This window comes from Crotalus tigris, unplaced genomic scaffold (assembly GCF_016545835.1).
Source record: "Crotalus tigris isolate CLP2741 ecotype Arizona unplaced genomic scaffold, ASM1654583v1 scf7180000017571.3126492, whole genome shotgun sequence".
Taxonomy (NCBI): Eukaryota; Metazoa; Chordata; class Lepidosauria; order Squamata; family Viperidae; genus Crotalus; species Crotalus tigris.
The window spans coordinates 1011072-1032163 of NW_024096482.1; the positions used below are offsets into that span (position 1 = coordinate 1011072).

General features: G+C 36.6%; 1 protein-coding gene across 4 annotated transcripts in view; it reads right to left on the bottom strand.

The window, feature by feature from the left end:
• Window positions 1-627: 627 nt before the first annotated feature.
• GPBP1 (GC-rich promoter binding protein 1) overlaps window positions 628-21092 on the bottom strand; it is a 36477-nt gene continuing 16012 nt past the window's right edge. For 2 of the 4 annotated variants that reach the window (XM_039355306.1, XM_039355298.1), the window contains exons 4-13: window positions 12996-13109; window positions 11705-11828; window positions 11018-11241; window positions 10027-10093; window positions 8465-8652; window positions 6944-7084; window positions 6654-6812; window positions 4620-4780; window positions 3221-3323; window positions 628-1493 (exon numbers count right to left, since the gene is read on the bottom strand). In XM_039355306.1, coding sequence (XP_039211240.1) covers window positions 1335-1493; window positions 3221-3323; window positions 4620-4780; window positions 6654-6812; window positions 6944-7084; window positions 8465-8652; window positions 10027-10093; window positions 11018-11241; window positions 11705-11828; window positions 12996-13055 — 1386 coding nt within the window. In that variant the 5' untranslated portion in view covers window positions 13056-13109 and the 3' untranslated portion in view covers window positions 628-1334. Of the gene's footprint in view, window positions 1494-3220; window positions 3324-4619; window positions 4781-6653; window positions 6813-6943; window positions 7085-8464; window positions 8653-10026; window positions 10094-10993; window positions 11242-11704; window positions 11829-12995; window positions 13110-14960; window positions 14973-21092 lie in introns of those variants that run through there. The other 2 variants (XM_039355314.1, XM_039355323.1) reach the window with 2 other exon arrangements.

Genomic DNA, 21092 nt, shown 5'->3' on the forward strand with positions numbered 1-21092 from the left:
CTGCAGTGAATCCCTTAACAACTCTGGCAACAAAGGTCATAAAATAGTAGGAAGCTCACTTAATAACTGCCTTGCTTAGCAATGGAAATTCTGGTCCCAATTGTGGTTGTATGCCGAAGACTACCTATATTCTGCACTTCTCGTCCAGAGCCTCTTCATCATTCCACCAAGTTTCCCTTAAAGAAAAAAATGCTGATTTCTGTGAAAATATTCGTTTGCATAGCAGAATCAAAGAATTTGTTTATCAAAAATCTAAATATTGCAAGTATAGGCAAGTTGTTAAATTTTATAGTTTCTACAAAGTGACTGTTTTCCATTTTAAAGCAGAGACCGAATAGGAAACCATAAACTAGATATTATATAAAATTTATAGAAGATACTGCATCCACCCTTACTCCTGAATTCTAAATAACTAATCAGGAAGCTAATGTTCTATTTTAGAGGCAGAACAAACCTATTTGTTGTGCATGACACAAAATAGCCACAATTCATTCTGAAAAGAAAATTATCTTGAATAACAGATAATTTAGATGAGTATATTCAGTGGAATGTTTCAAAATTCTAAGAATTTTTATTTTGTACACGTTGGATAGATCCAGCCCAAGAAATAAACTTTCTGCATCGGAATAATTTATCAAAATAATATTTATTTTCCCCACAAGGATCAGAACCAATTTTGTAGGATCCAGATTCCTGGGTCTTGCAGCATCCAAATAAAGCTTTTGATTTACACCACTTCCATAAAATTTGGAACTGAAGCAAGTCTTTTCATAATTACTGTAGAATAAACTGCTAGAGAATTACTGCTTTGTTTCAAGAAGTAGAACTGTAACAGTTCAGGAAATAGATGTTTTAGTGCACTTTTGTTAACAGACATGCTTCCCTGTATATTGTCTGTGCACAAAGTGAACACTCAAAATTTCCATTGTAAAATAAATCTGCCTCAGTGAGCAACATACTGAGTCAAGCTGCCATTTTATCCCTTACACCTGCACAGTTTTAAGACAAAACTTTTGCCAAATATTACATAATCTTTTTTATTATTATTAAATGAGAAAATCTCATTTTCTTACATTATCACATTGCTAGTCAGAGAAATGCTGCAGTGATGAAGAAAGGCAATGTGGAAAAAAGTTCTCATTTCTACAACATCCATTTACAAAGAAATTAAAAATCAGGTTCAACACAGCTCATTAGCATAACAATCTTAGGTTCCTTCGTGAGGAGTCCCAAAGATCCTCCTTCTACTGGTGCATATCACTACATAAGAGTATAGTTCTCCTTTTTTCAACATTTCTGAAATTGCATGAGATGCAGTACAAATCGTCAACTCTTCACACATCATCATCATCTGACGTGTCACTGCTGCTTGTCTCTGTATCTTCATTCTCAAGCATTGCTTTGAAAGTGCTGTTTTTCCAGGGGTTGAACTTGAAGTCACAGATGAGACCATTTTTTAGAATACAATTTTTTCTGAGGCCATTTTTTTGCAACTGAAATAGAAAACAAACAGAATTAGCACTCTCAAAATGACAAAGGATCTTCACTTTTGGGGTTTTATACTTGTCAACAAAATATAGCTTTATATATTTTAATAATATACAGCTTTGTTTTAATTTTGAGGATCTGTGAATCTTTTGGTTGATTATTGTGCAGTAAGCCAGGATTTAGGTATAATTTTTTCACTTAGAGCGGAAAATAGTAATTAAAATATCCTTCTAGTGTACAAAATTGAAACTCCTTCAAGTAAGGAATGATAATCACTACTCTTATCTTCCAGTCTTGTAGGAAGGGCAAGAGTTGAAATAAGTAAGAACAAACTCAAGTTTAATGAACCAAAAGGAAATCTCACAAGAGTAGATTAAGTTCTGACTGAGCCCCAATCAGACCAGAAGGGAGAAATAATGGGAGTAGACTATAATTGAAGTATTTGAGTACAAGTAGTCCTTGACTTAAGACTATAATTGTGACTGGGTTTTCTGTTGTAAGTTAGTAAGGTCATAAAGCGAGATATGGAACCAGACCCAATTTAATGAGTATTTTTACTGTGGTTGTTAAGTGAATCATATAGTCATTAAGCAAATCATGTAGTCATTAAGTGAATCCAGCTCCTCCAATTGACATTGTTGGTGGGGAAAAGGGCTGGGAAGGTCACAAATTGCAATCATGTGACTGCAGAATACTACAACTGGTGATAAATGTAAGCTGGTTGACAAACAAATTATGATCACATGATTATGAGGCTGGTATGATCATAACTACAAGAATAGGTTGTAAATCAATTTTTCTGACACCTGTATAACTTTGAACCATCATTAAATAAAGGACTTATAGGTAAACAAGAACTTAGATATAGGGGAGGACAGGCAGCTATCCATGCTTGTTTTGAATCTGCAAGGTGGCAATAAAACTTAGGTGGATATCTGGTTTTCATTTTCATTTCTATGTTTATCATCACAAACATAATAATGTCCACTGATATTATTAAAATGTGATAGGCACTAGAGAAAGCCTAATAGAAGATAGGTCAGTTAACTGCTACAACGGTCGAAAGAGAAGGAAGAATTGTGAAGCAAGAAAAATGGAATATTAACCACTCTACTGAATAGTTGAGAGGGTCAGTTACTATTTTGCATTTCAAACCAATGACTATTTCCTTCTAAAAGAATTGTGCACACTTAAAATATTATAAAATAATGCTTTGCTTCTTGAAGAGCCATTACACTCTTTTCCTACTGAGACTTCTATGCATTTTAGGTACAATCCTCAGGCTACTTAAAAATTGTCCATTATTGATTTACTGTAACATGTAAGCAGAAACTTTGTTCCTCTCTCCTCTTCATGGTCTGAAATTGGTTTATTTAGCTAATTAGAATTTTATTTAAAATTAATTATCCTAATCCACGTATCAAGACATAACCAGATTGAGAGTTAGAATCCTGGTTTATTTCAAAGAAAGGGCAAGTCAACTGCTTTCTCAGGTTTTTTTCATGTGCTGCCAAAATATAATTCAGCACGTGTGTAAACCCTTCTAGAATTTCACAATAAAGCATAGAAAATTAAATAGATCAGGCTTCACTGGCTTTGAAATCTTCAAATGTTATACCAACAACAGGGTACAGAAATTAACTTTAGGAAATATTAAGCAGATATACTGATCTATACTTTGCTATAGAAAATGTTTTACTCTGAACACACATTTTGGGCTAATTTATCTTACCTGTTCACTAATGATCTGAAATTCTCTCATTTCATCCTCAGTTAGTGGAGCACAAGTGTCATCATTTTCACTGTCTTCCTGCCAACCCATTTCCTTTAACAACCTTTTAAAAAAGGGAGAAGGGTCAATATTTTTTATTAGATTTATATCCTGCCTTTTAGTAAAAGCTTAAGGTGGCATACATGTAGGCATGTAAAGCCAATTAAAAACTCCATAATGAGCCTCAGACTCAATTTAGTTACCCGAAAGAGGGACATTTACAACATTTATTTGCAAGACTTTTCTACTTAGAAAAAATCTCAAAAATTCATGAACCTGTAGAAAAAATGCATCTACCTGTCCAGCTTGATATTTTCCCCTTATGTTAAATACAAGATTCAGAAAAACATTTCATCATAATTTTTTCAAAGTCAAATTACAGAAGTTAGGAAACCTCCCCTATTCCTGCTCTATTTCTACAGAGCCCATCTGTAAATTGAATTGCACATCAGGGATTTAGGTCTTTAAAATATTCTCATAAATTATTTTGTGAAGCATTACATTATGCTCAGAATTAAGAAAAATGCAGATTCCTGCTCCTATTTTGATTATATATTTTGTTTATCTTGACTTTTCTTTAAAAAATGAAATAACTAAAATAATAATTTAAAGATAAATTATTCTAATAAATGGTCCACAGATAGCTTTTTGTTTTTTAAATTATGGCCAAATGTAGTTTAATGTAGAAAGGAAGAAAGGGCTGGTTTATCTAATTAATAAAAAAATTAAAAATGCATGGCTTCTGTAGTCTTCTAAAGAACAAAAAAAAAAACAAATGGAAAGGATATATATATTCATATATAAAATAAACTTTACATTAAAGTTGAAGTAAAAAATGTGATTACTATAAAACGAATTTAGAAAAGTAAAACAAACACCCACCTAAAAGGGGGGAAAAGACATTATAGAAAAAACCATTCTAGTACACACTTTTTCCCCTTATAGTTGCTAATTGTTATTTCATTTACCGTAAATGCCGGCGTATAAGGCGACTTCCACGAGCGCTGAAATCGGCGCCAAAGACGGGGGTTGTCTTATACGCCGAGTCGTCTTATATGCCGGAAATACTGGTAGTTTACGGCGTATAAGACAACGTTCTAGGAATGCGGCTCGGCGATAAAGACGGGGGTCGTCTTATACGCCGGGTCGCCTTGTACACCGGCATATACGGTAAGTATATTTTATACTATGCTATCTGTTATTATTTCTCATTTCTTCTTAAGTTATGTGTTAGATAAGAAATTCTGTACCCAAATTATTCAACTCTTATTAAAACAACTCAATCCTGTATAATAAACATTAAAAATTTTCTGTCTCTTACCAATGAATAAAATTATTTTAATAAAACCAAAACACTTACCGATGTTCAGCCTCAAGTGAACTCGAAAGGACATCAGTCTGCGGAAATGCTGAAGACTGGACCATCTGCTGAGGATTCTCATTTTCAAAATTCCGGTTTACGTCCCTCCCTTGGTGGCCACTGTTGCTGTTATGTAAATTAAATTCATCATCATCATCATCCTGTTAAAGAAGTCACATATCTGAGTAAATTCCAAAAAGAAAAAAAATTTACAAATAGTAAGTTGTAGACAAGTTTGGAAAATGTCAAAATTAGGAAAGGCTAAACTTTGTCCCTAAGAATATGCAGATATTTGAATTGGACTTGGGAAAGTGCTTTAGAGCCTACATACCTAACTGTTGCTGTTGCTGTACCTAACAGCAACATTTTAAAGGAACTTTGCCTTTTCTTGGTCTTGCACAATTGCAGTCCCAGGAAAATATGCGTTCAATAAACATTAATGAATCAGACCCGTACCAGGTCAAAAGCACCTTCCCCACTTTACAGGTGAATATAAGAGCTCTCTGGTAAAAATCCTGAATGTACAGCAAAGCAATTAATAATTGCTTTATCTGTTCTTACAAATATAAGCAAAAACTAAGTTACAGGTAGTCCTTTAGAATCAAACGTAACGGAGCCTGCCCCATTACGGCTGCATGTCGCAACAGTTGTTAAGTGAAATAGCTGCACATAACGACCCCATTCCATGCTCTTCCTGATGCAGAGTGTCATTAAATGAAGTACAGGGTGCCTCGGTGTGGGGGAGGCCCTGAGAAGCCTGCACAGGGCAATGGTTGCCTATCTCAAACCTCACAATGCTATCCCCACCCCAAGGCATCCTGTGTTCTGTTTCTCACTGGGGTTCCTACAGTCCTTCAACTTCCTTTCCCATGCAGCAGGCAAAGGGAGATCAGGGCAAACAGAGTTTGGAAACTCTGGCAAAGAAGGAAAAAGCAAAGCACACTGGGAGTTTGCAAACTCTGGCAAGGAAGAGGACACCCCACCCAAGGACTTGCAGGACTCAAGCCTGCTTCAGGGCACAGCTGTTTTTTCAGCTGCTAAGAGAAGCACTAGGCCCTGAAAGGTTCAGTTTCTTACACAGTCAGTTTCCTGGGAAATTCCTCTTATTTTGCAATAGGTTCAATTCTGGTGATACTTCAGAGTATTTTTTTTTTTTAAGGAGGCTCCATAAACCGCATAACCAAATGGAACCTTCTTTTTTAAAAAAATGGAGCCTTCTTTAAAAAAAAACTCTACAGTATCGCAAAAATATGTAGGATCAGCAACATAGCAAGCACACAAGTAACCTATTTGCTTTTATTTTACCATTTGTTTCTCTTTACTACTTTACATTTTTCATTGTTCCTATGTACAAAATAACTCTAAACCAGGCATGTCAAACTGCCGGTCCATGGGACGGATGCGTCACAACGAAACTGCACACACCCATTGCCGGCAATGGGGGGAAAGTCACAATACGTTGCACATCACAGGACGACGCGAGTTTGACATGCCTGCTCTAAACACATAAGCTTTCTTAGAAGTATGCTTATCAGCACAGAAAAAGGACAAAATTAAGCAGTACTGCTGCTTGTTTTCCCAATCCTTATGAATACTCACATCGTGCTGTCACAATTCTACCTTTAAAAACCAAGGGTCCTTGAGTTAAAGGCTAGATTGTGACTTAATAAAATCACATATATGCTGCTAATGCATACCCATTATTATGTAAATCCTAAACATGCTACACATATTTATTCAGAAGTCTCACCAAGTTCAACTGGGATCACTACCACAAAGTTGTGCAAAGGACTATAACTATAAAGTATTATAACTAATTACTGATATTATGCATACATTGCCTTTTTATTCCCTAACATTTAACTAGGGTTTTTTTTATAATTTATGCTATTCTTTTTGGTTTGCATTCTGGTTTAACATTTTATGATGTGAAGAAGCAATAAACAAACACTACTAGGAACTTACGTTCCTTAGCGATGATAGAAAAATAAGTAATGGAAAAAACAAACATATTCCCCACACAACTTGTTGTACCTTCTCTTGCTCAACACAATTTTCATCATGTTCTTCCACTGGATCCCGTTTTAACATCTTCAAAAATTCACTCTTCTTATCAGTGCGTGTGCGTGTTAATTTGGTTAAACGAGGCTGGCCAAGTTTATCAACTGGAGATAAGGAATTTGACCGATTACACTAAAGAGAAAAAGAAATATAATGAGTAGCAAAAAATTCTGTTCCTTTTAGGTAGCATAGATGTTTTAGATCTTCCATTTAATTTTTCAAAATTGTGATAGAGACATACTTTGACAAAAAAAAAAAAGTACCTCTTTCACTGACTTGTGTGATCCAATAGGCTTGGCAGTAGGTTTTAAAGCACTAAAATTTCCACTACCATATGCAGAGTCATGAGGAAATGAAGAAGGCCCAGTTTTGTTCTCTTTTGTTTGGCTTTTCCACTGTGTGATCTAAATGTATCAAAATAGTAGATTTTTAAACTCAAGTTGAGAAACAACTTAGTATCCAACAATAACTTAACTGTTCTTTACTTTTATTTTCCTTAACAACATAATATACTGGTATTTTAAAACAACAAAGATAAGAGAAAGTCCCTATACTGGGGAAGACCAGACAGCCATTTGTCCGAAATGGTATAGGGTTTCCTGCCTGAGCAGGGAGTTGGACCAGATGACTTCCAAGGTCCCTTCCAACTTTACTATTATTATTATTATTATTATTAAATAAAAGGAAGAGCCAGAAATGAATGGTAGACATCCCTGTAATGTCCACATTTGAGTAAAACTAAGTTGATAAATATATGCAATTTCATATTACAGTACTGTTACAAAGTAAGATCAACATTGCAAAGAAAGTCCCTAAGGCATCCACTTTTCAGGCCTTGCTGTACTTTCCAATAGGAAGATATCCCCCAGACCCACCCCCAGAGCTTGTGAAGCATGTACTTAGGTGTCTTCTTACATTCACTGGGAAAACAAGAAGGCATGTTGAAAAAGCAGTGGATTGGCAAAGGTAGAAATGGCTAGAGGTGGTCCTAAACTTATGTCCAGCTGCCTAGCAACTGTTTCAAATCACAGCAGACCCCTGAAAAAGGGATTTACAATCCAAATTTGAAATTCCAACCTTCACTTTTCCCCCATGGTCACTTGACTGCATTCTGAGCACTCAGCTATTGACCCGCATTTACAGCTATAATCATGGGACTGTGATTCATGTTTTTGCTGGAAATCGGCATTTATTTCCATTTTCTGGCAAAAACTGACGCATAGTGAACAGTGTATTTATTTAACAACTGTCACATTTGCTTAACAGCTGCCTCAAAACTGGTCATAAAATCGGGTCTGGTCACATCATGACCTGCTTTACAACCATCAAGACGTATAACTGAAATTGTGGCCTCAATTATGGTCATACATCAAGGGCTAACCAACCATACAGTAACAGAGATGGAAAAGCACAGATTCCTTTGAAGCCTAGCATCACAATTAGCCATCACATAGGAGCACAGGGGACATTTGCCTGGTGAACTAAATGCATTTTGTAATGTCTAAGCAGGGCTTTGCTCCCTTTCTCATCCATCTGTTATTTTTCCATCCAGATTTGTTCTCCACTTTTCCTTTCTAGCATAGCCACTGTTTCTCCATTCCATCACCACTCTGCCCCCTCCCCTTCTTTGCCGTTCATGCAAGTGAGAATGATTTCCACATGTATGAGAATGACCCTCCTCTTCTTCTCTGTGATAGAATTGGCAGCTCTGTTTTTAAAAGGTGGAGAAGTTGGATTTTTATCTGCTTTTTATTTTTAGTAAGTACAGTATTTTCAAATCTTACCTTTGCTGGTGGAATAATAGGTTTAGGAACTAAACCTTTGTAGACATTCAGGCCAGTTCCATTCCCAACCAATTGTGATGAATGAATATTTCCTCCCACAGGAAATCCAGATATCTGCAAATCTTTTGTATTGCCTTTTTTAATAATCAGCATTCGCGGGGATCTAGATTTAGGATTTAGAGGGTATTCTACAAAGACACAAAAAATATATGTCATTCTAGATCATGGCTACATTTAAATCAAGAAATACGGTAGTTCAGGGTCATATAGTCCCCAACATACAATCACAACTGAGAAAAAAAATTCCATTGTTAAGTAAGACAGTTAAGTCTTGCTTCATTTTACAACCTTTCCTGCCACGGCTCTTAGGTGAATCACTGCAATTGTTAAGTTAGTAACATGGTTGTTAAATGAATCTGGCTTCCCCATTGACTTTGCTTGTCAGAGGGTCGCAAATGGTGATCACATGAGCCCAGGACACGGCCACCTGCCAAGCACCTGAATTTTGATTATGTGACCATGGGGATACTGGAACAGTTTTAAATGTGAAAAATGGTCATAAGTCACTTTTTTGAGTGCTGTTGTAACTTCGAACAGTTACTAAATGAATGGTTGTAAATAGAGGACTACTTGTATAGAGTTGTTGAAATACTTTACATAAAGTATTTGCATTCACTGATATACTTTGATTAGACCTAGACACAGCAACGGCTATATCTAAAAACACAGAACTTAATAATTTTCCTCCAATTAATAAGTCCCAACAAATTAGGAATCAAAATGATTACTCAGAAACAAGAGGAATATCTGAACACTCTTGAAAACCAATGTGTGCAGAAATATTCAAAAGAAAAAAAATTAAAAATCCAAACCATTAATGAGAATTAGCATGGAAAGCAGCCCTGCAACTCAAACTGTAAGCAATTCAAAATAAAATGAAGAATAGGATGTTGTGATTATATAATGCTGCATTTTGTTGCAAATCTCGTATTTATTTTCAGTATCAAACTTGTCTCTTAGCATGCAAATACATGAATAGCCAAAGGGGGACAAACACACCCAAGCCTAATTCTGTATGAATAGCACTTATGTACTAACTGATATATAGCAACATTAAGAACTATTAGAAAAAGCAAGATATACCAAAAATTTGGGTAGGGGCAACTTGTGATACACACATATAAATACTAGCTTTGTTTTGAGAAAAATGAAGCCTTCAAAGACATTACTGTGGAAAGTCAGCAATATAAATTACCAGTTATTGAGACAAAAAAGTAAAAGCCTCGAATAGACTTAATTTTTAAAGACCCCTAAGAACATTCTCAAAGGCCCCCAAGTACTAAGAAAAGTCTGTAAATCCTAAAATGTACATATGCATACTCACATACTCGTGCATACACATATACATGCATACCTACTCCAGTACAATGAAATGTTTACTTTAAACACAAGGCAGTACTGCAATCCAAAATCCTAAGTTACAAATATTACTTCAGAGGCACATGCTAAAAAATTAGTTAATATGGTTTGTATAATATAAAATAATATCTTAATGCTCTTACCCCAAACACCTTCAGCTAACGATTTACTCTGGTTTGGTTCTCTCTCATGTTCAGGATTCAGGGATGGCTAAAACAACAAATCCACAGCTTGATTAGTTTTAAGTTCCATTAGAAAATGTCTCATAGAAATCTCATTTTCCAGATTGCAAGAAGCATTATCAAAGAACTCTGAATCAGTAAGAGGAGGTAGTGAAGTCAGTAAACTAATCATACTAGTCAGGTAGAAAGTATAACCACAGCGAAGCTATAATCTAATTGATTTTATATTGGGCTGCAAGGTAAACATCAAATATGAGAACAGGATGGGACTATAACACTGAACTTAGTAACTTAATAACACTTAAGTCTAATGGTAACATGGCTACGTTTGGAGAGTATTTCCTTGAGCATGAGGTTGGATGACAAGACACAACTTCCAAGGAGATTATTTTTTTGAAATTCTCTTAGAATGAAGGCACCTTGTGTTTAAAGAAAGGCAGTTACAGCAAGAACAGCTTTCTTCAAACAAAACCAAGAAGGTAAGTTGAGTGTTTCTGGGCTCTGGAGCAGGCTGAGTCCTGAAAGTCCTTGGGTAGGAAGAAAGCTGGAGGGTTGCAAACTCCTTGCTTGCTGGATGGGAAGGAAGAAAGAGGCTTGCAAGCCCCAGTTGATTTATCCCAGCAACAGCCAACTGGTTTCTCTTAGGTAGATGAGTAGCTATAGGAACCCAGCAGGGTGGGATGGCAGGAGAGTGGGGGTGAGCACTGCAGTATCCCTGCAGTCGGTCATAAGAGTGAATGACTGCGGGGGTGCTACAGCATTTTAAGTTTGAAACCAGATTGTAAACAGCTTTGGGGCAGTCTATCATAAATTCGAATAGTCACTACGCGACCTATCATAAGTCAAGGACTACCTGTAATATCTTCCCAATATCAAAAACCAACAGTAATTTCATGAAATGTTTTGAATAGTTTCCTTCTGCAAGTACCTGAATGCACTATGATAAACTTACAAAATCTTCAGCTTCAAATTGTTTGGGTTCTTCCTTGCCTGCCTTTTTCAGAGTCTCACATTCAGATGCTTTGTTTTCCTGTGACCCTTGGCTTTTACCAGACTGAAAGCTCCTGGTGCGAGCACGTGAACTTCCATTATGGTATCCTGCTCTATAGTTTAAATTTTCTGTTCCATTTCTGCCTTGTGAACGCCAACCATTTCTTTCTTTTCTTCCTGAATGCCCTTGAGTGAGATTTAAAAGATTAAAATCAAAATTACATGCCATGTTGTACAGAATTTATTACAGGAAAATGTAAGTGCAACATAGTAACTGAACATTTTAAACTAGTTCATGTTAATAACTGATTCTATTTTATTTGTATGAATTAAGCCTTTGGACAATATATATCATCCCAATGACAACATATAAGTTTCCAGAAAGGATCAAGAAACAATAAAGACATTTGTACAACCCTAATATAATATGCATAATGTATCTACTGGTTTTAAGGCAGAGGATTCAAAACTATGCTAACAATATTTCTTTATTCATATAAATTAAATCTTATATAGCTAATTTTTAGTACCTGTATAAACCCACTGTAATTGAAAATACATGATTTACAAAATAAATCTACTTAAATCTTGATTCTATGTAAATAATAACATATGTTGATGCCTTATTCAAAGACAAAAAATTACAGACCTCCATTTGAATGGCTACAACTAGGATCCAATCCATCAGAAGAGTTATGCCGTCTACGATTAACTTCATAACGATTTTCTGTCCATGAAAAGGTGCTGGAATGTTTCTCAAAATTCAATGATGACTAAAGATGAAAACAAAAATTATACACTGTTTGTATCAGCAGTACAAATTAATCAACACACTATTATATAAATTTGATGAAGACTATAATCTTGTTTCAATAGCTAAATACTGTACTCTAATGCAATCTCATCCTTATCGTATAAACACTCTCACATTAAAGAAGAAAGATAAGCTGTACTATATATACTACATTCATTCTAATATTCAGAATAACAGAGTTGGAAGGGACCTTGAAGGTCTTCTAGAGTTATGAGCATGCACACTGAAACCTATACAGAAAACTAAGCCACTCAACATTCTTTCTAGATTTTTCTGGTTAAATCCTTTGTAGAACATTTAGTCAGTCAAGGATATGATATTATTCAAATTTTCTAAAACTGTTGGTACTACATACAGTCTATCGTTTCAGCACATGGTGGAGCTAGTGTTCTATTAATCTTGATACTGCAATCAAAGAAAGTTGCTGCTAGTTTTATCAATTTATTAAGCTGTTTCAAGCTGTAGATCTCTGGACTATTGTGAGGTGGGAAAACCTTGATACCAGGAATTAAAGTACACATGTATTCTATCTTGTTAATAAAATCAAGATAACATTTTACCTCAAAAAAGAAATGGCATTCATAAAATTAAAAAAGTACAATGTAAATTGTCTTTCAACTTATTTCCCTCTTGTTTCTTGTATTCCTCCATACCCAGTGAAATTTTGCACCAAAAATAACATTTTTATTTGCCAGTTATAAGAAATATTAACACTGAATATAAAACATTTCAGTTATAATAATAACAGTTCACCACTAAATTGATGCTAAGAACCCAAATTCAAAATAGTGGTTAAAGTGGATGTTATTAAAAAATAAGAATTGAAGTCTAGAATCCCATTTCAAAATGTGTATCAAATACATTTGTAAGGATAAGTATTTGAAAAAACACTAAAACATTTTAATTGCAGTTTTTCTGCTTTTTAGCTTAGGGATTTTTTTTTAAAAAAAAAGGATGGGCAGAATTCCCACATTATACAAAACATCTGGGTTAAAATTCTTTCTTTACTCAGTCCCTCAGTACTTCTTTCAAAACCTGTTCTGGATGCTGTAGCGCTTACCATTGAAAAAAAAAAAGGAAAGGGAAATTTTCCTTCATTAGTAATTTAATAAATAGCACAAATAACCTTTGTTGGTGGTGGAGTAGGAAAATTAAGCCAGGCTGGAGCGAAGTCATGCTGCGCCATTTAGATCCAGTCTCCCAATCAATGAAACAAGGCTTCAACACCTCATGACAATACCTGTTAAAAAAAAAAAAAGGTCGTAAGTTTTTAAATATGACATCTTTTAATCCTGGGACAAATAATTTAACAGATTTTTTTTTAAAAAAACTAGAAATACAGCTAAAGAACACAAATGCATAATATGTTTTGCATTGCACACCTGGAAAGAATATTTAATGAACAGCACAAAGAGATCTCATATTTTGAACAAAGAACTTTTAAATGTCAACAATTTTAAGTGACATTATGAAAGTTCACATTTTATCTAATTAAAAAAGATTTATATTAGCGTCCTAAGATGGTGTTTGAAAGTGAAAATGTTTCCTGCACAAATGCTTTAATCAGAACCTCCCACTATGCAAGTGGAAGAGAAAAGAAGCTTACATCTTCAATTCTGAAGGATTTTAAAAACTGGAAACAAGTTCTCAATACAATTATTTGCACTTTACTAATGAGACTTATTTTGAATCAACATGTAGAGACCACAGTATTAATTGCATAGCCTGTGGTGAGATAGGCAGCAAATAATTTAATAAATAAATAAAGGCCATTCACAATTAATATAATAAATAGAAGATAATCCTGGCCCTATAAATTGGGTGAGGAAAACACAAAAATATCCATCTTGAATTCCTGCAGGAAACGAAAGATATAAATTTAACTAAATATAATAATCAAACCATCTCCATATTTTTGACAAGAAAAATTTATGCCCACAGATACTAAGAGCTGAAATCAACAGAGACTTTACCTTAACTGGGGCATAACTTGAGGGTTCTGATCACAGAAATTAAAAATGTCATACAGTAAATGCATCACTGATTTATCCTTACCCACTCAAGTCTGAAAGTTTTGAGCACTTTAAATAATTGGTTCTGATTATATGTAAATGTTACTACTTTAAAAATCCCAAAACAAGCAATAAAATATTGTTGAAGGATTCATAAAAATACACTAAAATTATCTCATCAGTTATTGTGCAATGTATATTAAGTACATCTGGATTTCAAAGCACAAGTAGACTTATTAATATTAATGTTATTTAATTATAACATTAAAGTGAAGTAAATATTATAACTTTTTCTTAAATCAATAAACCCTAATTTTTCATGTCTAATTTAAGAAAACTAGCCTAGCAAACTTAAGAAGAGAAAAAAAAATATTTGTCGAGGAAAAAAGACTGCAGTCAAATGATTTTCTAAAAAACATTTATCTCTTATTTTGCCCAGATTTTCATCCAGGTTTTCTGTAAGAATAGTTTCATAGGCATACACACCAAATGCACAATAGATCCAATCATATTCACAATATTTATTCTGCAACACTTTCTAGCAAACTGCTTTCTTTTTTCCCCTTCCTTCCTTCCTTCCTTCCCTTCTTTCTGCTATAGAAAATGCCAGTTCTATTTATATTACAACGCCCTCTTCTACTTATTGAAATATAGACAAGAATAATGCAGACATAAAAGACTGACGTGAAACATCAAGCAGTTTTTATTGTTTCAAGCACTGGTTCTTCATTTGACACACATCTATGGCAACCATGAAAGAGATTTCCCCTCCTCAAGAATATTTCCCAACAAAGCTGAAGATAGCAGGCTATTATAAAACATTGTTAAGTAATTTTAAAAGAATGAATAGAGAAATTGCAAAGCAGGATATCGGATAGATAAAATTCTACTAAAGATAATGTATATAACTTGTTTCATAACCCTAGCTTGACAGTTTTCTTTACAAGCTCTGGCAATTAATACTGAAGCTGCAAAATGAGAACATGTTTTCTCCTTGCCCTAACAATTGGCAAAAGCATGTTATTTCTTTCAGCTCTAGGCTTGCTGAACATAAGCAGAAAGGCAAAACAAATGATAACTTCTGAATTTAAGAAGAAAGTTGGAGGCATATTTTTCTTTGTGCCTGCCCTGTTCCTTCTTTCCCTTTCTAATAGGGACCAGTGAATTTCTTAGCACTTCCTAATTGGTTGACATGCCAACTCCCCAACTAAGTATATGTTGCTCCCAAGTTAGAGAACACAGAATAGCTTTTTTTCAACAATGTGCTGAATTTCTAATATGTTTGGGAAACTAATGGAATGATCTCCAAAGCTGTCTAAATACATCAACCCTATTCATAATTCCACACAAAAACATAAGAGCCAATATTTTGACAATCAGCTTTGTTAATATTTTAGCAGTATTCATGAAATAAATAAAAATGTGTGGTCAATACCAAATTGGTTTTCATTTTTTCTCGCAACCTTTGTAATATCTAAAGGTGCAATGATTTGGAATTAAGTGATTTTTCTTTTCTTGCAGGGAGGAGAGGGATTCTGTCCAGCAAACTCCCTTTCCGATTCAGTGACCTGAGCATGGTGAAAGAGAGGAATTCTCTTTAATGGCAGATCACTTCTGCTTTTCTATCTGTGAACAAAAGAAAATGTTCTTTTCTCCATGCACAGAATGGTTTGGTTAGCCCCAAGGGGCATGACTCCATCCATGAAGGGGCAAGTCTTACCAGAAAAGAGATTTCCCACAAAGCCCTTTAAAAAGCTCTGAAAAAAAGAAAAAAAAATAAAGCAACTGTTTACCAAGAACAATTAACAGAAAATGCAGGAATATGCTCAATGTTCATAATCAGTAGCTGACGGAGATTTTATACATCAGGTTGATTTGGATTCCACATGTTGAAAAAGCCAAGGAGCGTTTTTTCTACAAATAGTGCTACATTTATTTTTATTTATTAAACAAATTTATATGACTGCCCAACTCACACACAAATAACTCTGGGTGGCTTACATCAAAACCCCACAATATAAAAACCATAAACCCCCCATCCCCATCGTAGAAGCAACACAATCAAATTTATTAAACAAATCATATATGGCAAAAAGTTTTATATCCATTTATATTTTTTTTTAAAATGGCTCCCTATAAACTATTACTGTAAACCAGGGTTTTTATATAAATTAATATGTTGACTTCGAACTCCCTTTCGTGCAGTAGAATAAGACAGTAACATCAAACCTCAACTTTTTACTGGAGGAGATGACTCAACCATTAGGTGATCTTTTTAATGGCATTTTACAGGGTCAAGAGATTCCTCCCTCATGGCGTACTGCTTTTATATCATTGATTCCAAAGGAAGATCAAGATCTTACTTTACCTAAGAATTATAGGCCTATATCTCTTTTAAATGTGGATTACAAGATATTTGTAAAAATCTTAGTAAATAGGCTTATGAGGGTTGTGCACCACCTTGTGCATAAAGATCAATCTGGGTTCATAACTGGAAGGTACATGAAAAATAATGTCAGACAAATTATTAATTTATTAGAATATTTAGATAAAAACAACCAAGTTCCTGCAGGGCTGATATTTTTAGATGCTGAAAAAGCCTTTGATCAATTGAATTGGCATTTTATGTTAAGAGTAATGGAAGAGATGAATTTTGGTGAAAAGATATTGCAAGCTCTTATGGTAATATATCAAAAACAAACGGCACAACTTATCGTTAATGGAGGTTTGTCAGAGGTTTTTACAATAGAGAAAGGTACTAGACAGGGTTGCCCATTATCACCGTTGCTGTTTGTCTTAACACTGGAAATACTGTTGATCAAAATTCGAGAGTCGCAGGAAATTAAAGGAATAGAAGTTAATAAAAAAGAGTATAAGTTAAGAGCTTTTGCGGATGACTTGGTCATCACTTTGTCGCAACCTACTTATTCTGTAGTAAAATTATTACAGCTGATTCATAATTATGGTTTGGTTTCGGGTTTTAAGATTAATGTTAATAAGACAAAAATTTTACCTAAAAATATGACTAGTCGGGAGAAGCAGACTTTGGTTAACTTGACGGGTTTTGAAATTGTTAATAAGGTAAAATATTTGGGGGTGATGCTATCTGTTTCTAATGCAAAATTATTTAAAAATAATTATGAAAGGTTGTGGGTTAGGGTACAGAGAGACTTGAAGAATTGGGAAAAGTTGCAATTATCCCTCATGGGAAGAATTGCAGTGATAAAAATGAATATTCTACCCAAGTTTCTCTTTTTGTTCCAAATGATACCGATTTTGAAGAATGAGATCAATTTAACTGAGTGGCAGAAAGGCCTTAATAAATTTATTTGGGCAGGGGAAAAGCCAAGGGTTAAATTTAAAATTATGCAAGATTTCCGTGAGAGGGGAGGACTCAAGGTGCCGAATTTGAAATTATATTATGATGCGGTGGTTTTAACATTAGTTAGTGACTGGGTAAATTTGACAAATTCTGATATACTTCACTTAGAGGGATGGAATTTACTTTTTGGGTGGCATGCCTATTTAATATTTAATAAAAAAATGGATTGGGCTTTTAAATCTCATATCTTAAGAATTTCTTTACTTAGGGTTTGGAGAAAATATTACAAAAGTGATTTTAAAGTACCATTATGGGCCGTACCTTGGCATGCAATAGAAGGAATAAAAAGAGGGGTTAAAATGGATATGGTGTCCTATAGACAGTTACTTAAATGGGATGGACAAAACTGGCAGTTAAAATTACGGGAAGAGTTAGCACAAGAAAATATTATTTATTCTTGGTTCCAATATAGACAATTATTAGATAGATGGAAGATGGACTGTAAGGTGGGTTTTTACAGAGAAGATGAAAATCTTATTAAGCAAGTGAAGGATCAAAGACAAACCCACATTAAGAGGATCTATGGGGTTTTAGTTGAATTGGATTCAGAAACGGAACTAATTAAAGATTGTATGATTAGATGGGCGCAGAATTTTGGTGAGCCAGTTCCATTGGACACCTGGGAAATTATTTGGGTGAGAAATGTCAAATTTACACAAGCACAGAACTTAAGGGAGAATTTTTATAAAATGTTTTATAGATGGCACCTTGATCCACAAAAAATGTCTTTTATGTACCCTGACTTACAACCTAAATGTTGGAGATGTGGTTGTATGGATGCTACTTATTATCATATTTGGTGGTCGTGCAGAGAGATAAAAGCATTCTGGATTAAGATATGGTGGAATATCCAGAGAATTTTTAAAAGGAGGGTAAAATTTACTCCACAATTATTTTTGTTAGGTATAGTTACTGATTGTGACACAAAGGAGGTTATATTGATGTTAAACTTGATAACAGCTGCGAGGCTGTTAGTAGGACAATATTGGAAGAAGGAATCTTTGCCTACATTGCAGGAATGGTTTCTTAAAGTGTCTCATTTGGCGGAAATGGCAAAGATTTCGGCTTTCTTAAAGGGACAAACGCAAGAGAAATTTCTTGCTGTTTGGGATAAATGGATAAAATTCATACAATTTAAATTTGATATAAAAAATATTATATAGTTTTTTCATAATTTTTAACTTTATATATATATATATATATTTTCTATTTTATATTCTTTTTTTATAAATTTTTTTAACTTTTTCTTTAATTAAGCCTATATTCTGCTCTGGGAGGTCCTGGGGGGGGGAAGGGGGGGTTTGGGTAGGGGTGGGGGAAGGGGGGTTTTGTTGGGTAATGTTTGTTTTTTATTTGTATATGTTGTTTTTTGTTTTTGTATTGTTTCTTATTTTTTGTAAAATTTATAAAACTCTTTAATTAAAAAAAAAACCTCAACTTTTAACTTTTACATAATAGTATAAACTAGCCATTTCTATAACAACAAAGCTATCTAATCCAGCGGTTCTCAACCTGTGGGTCGCGACCCCTTTGGGGGTTGAATGACCCTTTCACAGGGGTCACCTAGGACCATCAGAAAACACATATTTCCGATGGTCTTAGGAACCGAGACACCGCTCTGCATCCATCTCCACATGGCCTCCTCCAGAGAGAGAGAGAGAGAGAGAGACTTTCGCTTCCCTTCTCTCTCTCTCAGGCAGACTTACCTCCTGCAGGGCTCCTGATTGGCCCTGCACCCAGGTGCCCCACCCCCTGGGAGAAACGTGGCCAGGACCTCGCGGCCTTGGAGCCGCCCGGGGAAGCCCCAGGATCTCTGCTGGGAACAGCCCACTAGAGGCTCCACTGAGCGGGCCAGCCCTCCCGCAAGCCGCAGCCCAAGGGAGACCAGCCCCTGCGATCCCCAGCCAGCCCAACCATTGGACCCACTGGCCGGGAAGGCACACCGGAGTCCAGGCTGCCGGGAAGAAAGAAGGAGATGCAGCAAAGGTAGGAGAGGAGAGCCGCCTCCTGGGGCCCGGCACTGGTGGCTTCCTTGCCCTCCTCTTTCTCCTGCTGCCCCCAAGGCAGCTCGGGTAGGCGCCGGGGCAAGAGGGGTGCCTGGGGGGGAGTAGCAGGGCTGACAGGGGCCGCGCAGCACCAGCCCCCACCACGGCTCTATCGGATGGGCAGAGGGCGAGGCCGGGCAGCACAGAGTTCCGGCTGGGGCGATGGTTTCCTCATCCACCTCCTCTCTTTCTTCCTCCTGGTGCCCCTGGGGGGCTCGGGCGAGTGCCGGAGCAAGAGGGGTACCTGCGGGGGAGCAGCCAGGCTGGCAGAGAGCTGGCACCAGCCCCCACCGCAGCTCCATCAATGGACAGAGGATGAGTTTGGGCAGCGTGGAGTCCTGGCGGGGGCGGCGGCCTGGCCGGGGGCGGCGGGGACCCCCGACAATGGTGCCGTGCCGCCGCCAGAGCCGCTGCTTCCTGTCCTGCTCCCTCTCCCCGCCCATTCGGCTGAGGACACAGCGGAAGCCGGGCTGGAGGCGGCAGGGACCCCCAACGATGCTGCCATGAGAGAAAGAGAGACAGGAAAAAGAGAAACAGAGGAAAGAGAGAGAAAGAGGGAGGAAACAGAGAAAGAGAAAGGAAAAAGAGAGGAAAGAGAGAAAGAGGGGGAGAGGAAAGAGAAAAAGAGAGGAAAGAGGGAGAGAGGAAAGAGAAAGAGAAGAGAGGAAAGAGAAAGAAGAGAAAGAAAGAGAGGAAAGAGAGAGAGTGGAAAGAGAGAGAGTGGAAAGAGAGAAAGAGGAAGGAAAAAGAGAGGAAAAAGAAACAGGAAAAGAAAGAAAAGAGAGAAAGAGAAAGGGAGGAAAGAGAGAGAAGAAAGAGAAAGCGAAGAAAGAGGAAAGATAGAGGAAAAAGAAAGAGAGAGGAAAGAGAGAGAAAGAAAGAGGGAGAGGAATGACGCTTCTCCAACCAGGCTGAGCGGAGCCGGCGGAGCGGCCTTCCTGCCCCCCTCCCCAGCCAGTTGGATGGGGGGTTGGGGGTCACCACAACATGAGGAACTGTATTAAAGGGTCGCGGCATTAGGAAGGTTGAGAACCACTGATCTAATCAGTAAAACCTAAAATCAAATTTTCATTTTTTTTCCACCTCAAGCACAAAGTTCAGAAGCGGTTTCTAAGTAGAAACAAAAGTAATTGTGTTTTTTTCTTTTATCAAAGCAAGTCAATTAGCCATCAGAAGTCAATACCTTTTCTTTCTTTTTCTCTTCTTTTCTATACTTTTCCTTTCCTTTTTCTCCTATTATTTGTTTTTGTATGTTTGAATTTTATATTATAAACTAATAAAAAATGTTTGCATTAGATCGGAGGTCTCCAACCTCTCCGGACTCGAGGTCCAGAGGAAAGGAGAGCAGCTTCAAAATTGGTGTGCATGCAGTGCACAGGGTCACACACAATGGCATGGCACTAGCAGCCCTGTTCATGCATGTGGCATGCGCTGGTACCATGCACATGCGTGAACAGCCATGCACCCCCATGGCAGCTAGCAGCCCACTTGCACATACGTAAAAGGGCCGCACATACCCGCCCCACGCTAGGATTCCCGTTCATGTCTGCACGCATACGCAAAGCCGTGGGTGCTAGCGTGAGTGGGGGGGAATGTGCAGAATGCGTGCGCGCACCGACCAGTCGTTTCCACGGCCCGCTAGCCAAGAGCCCATGGCCCGGTTCTGGGCTGCGGAGCATGGGCTGGGAATCCCTGCATTAGATAATGCTAAGAATTATCTAAATTCACATGGTGGAGTTTTGTCAGTCAAGCTAAGCAGATTTCATCTCTGAATTCTGAAGGGA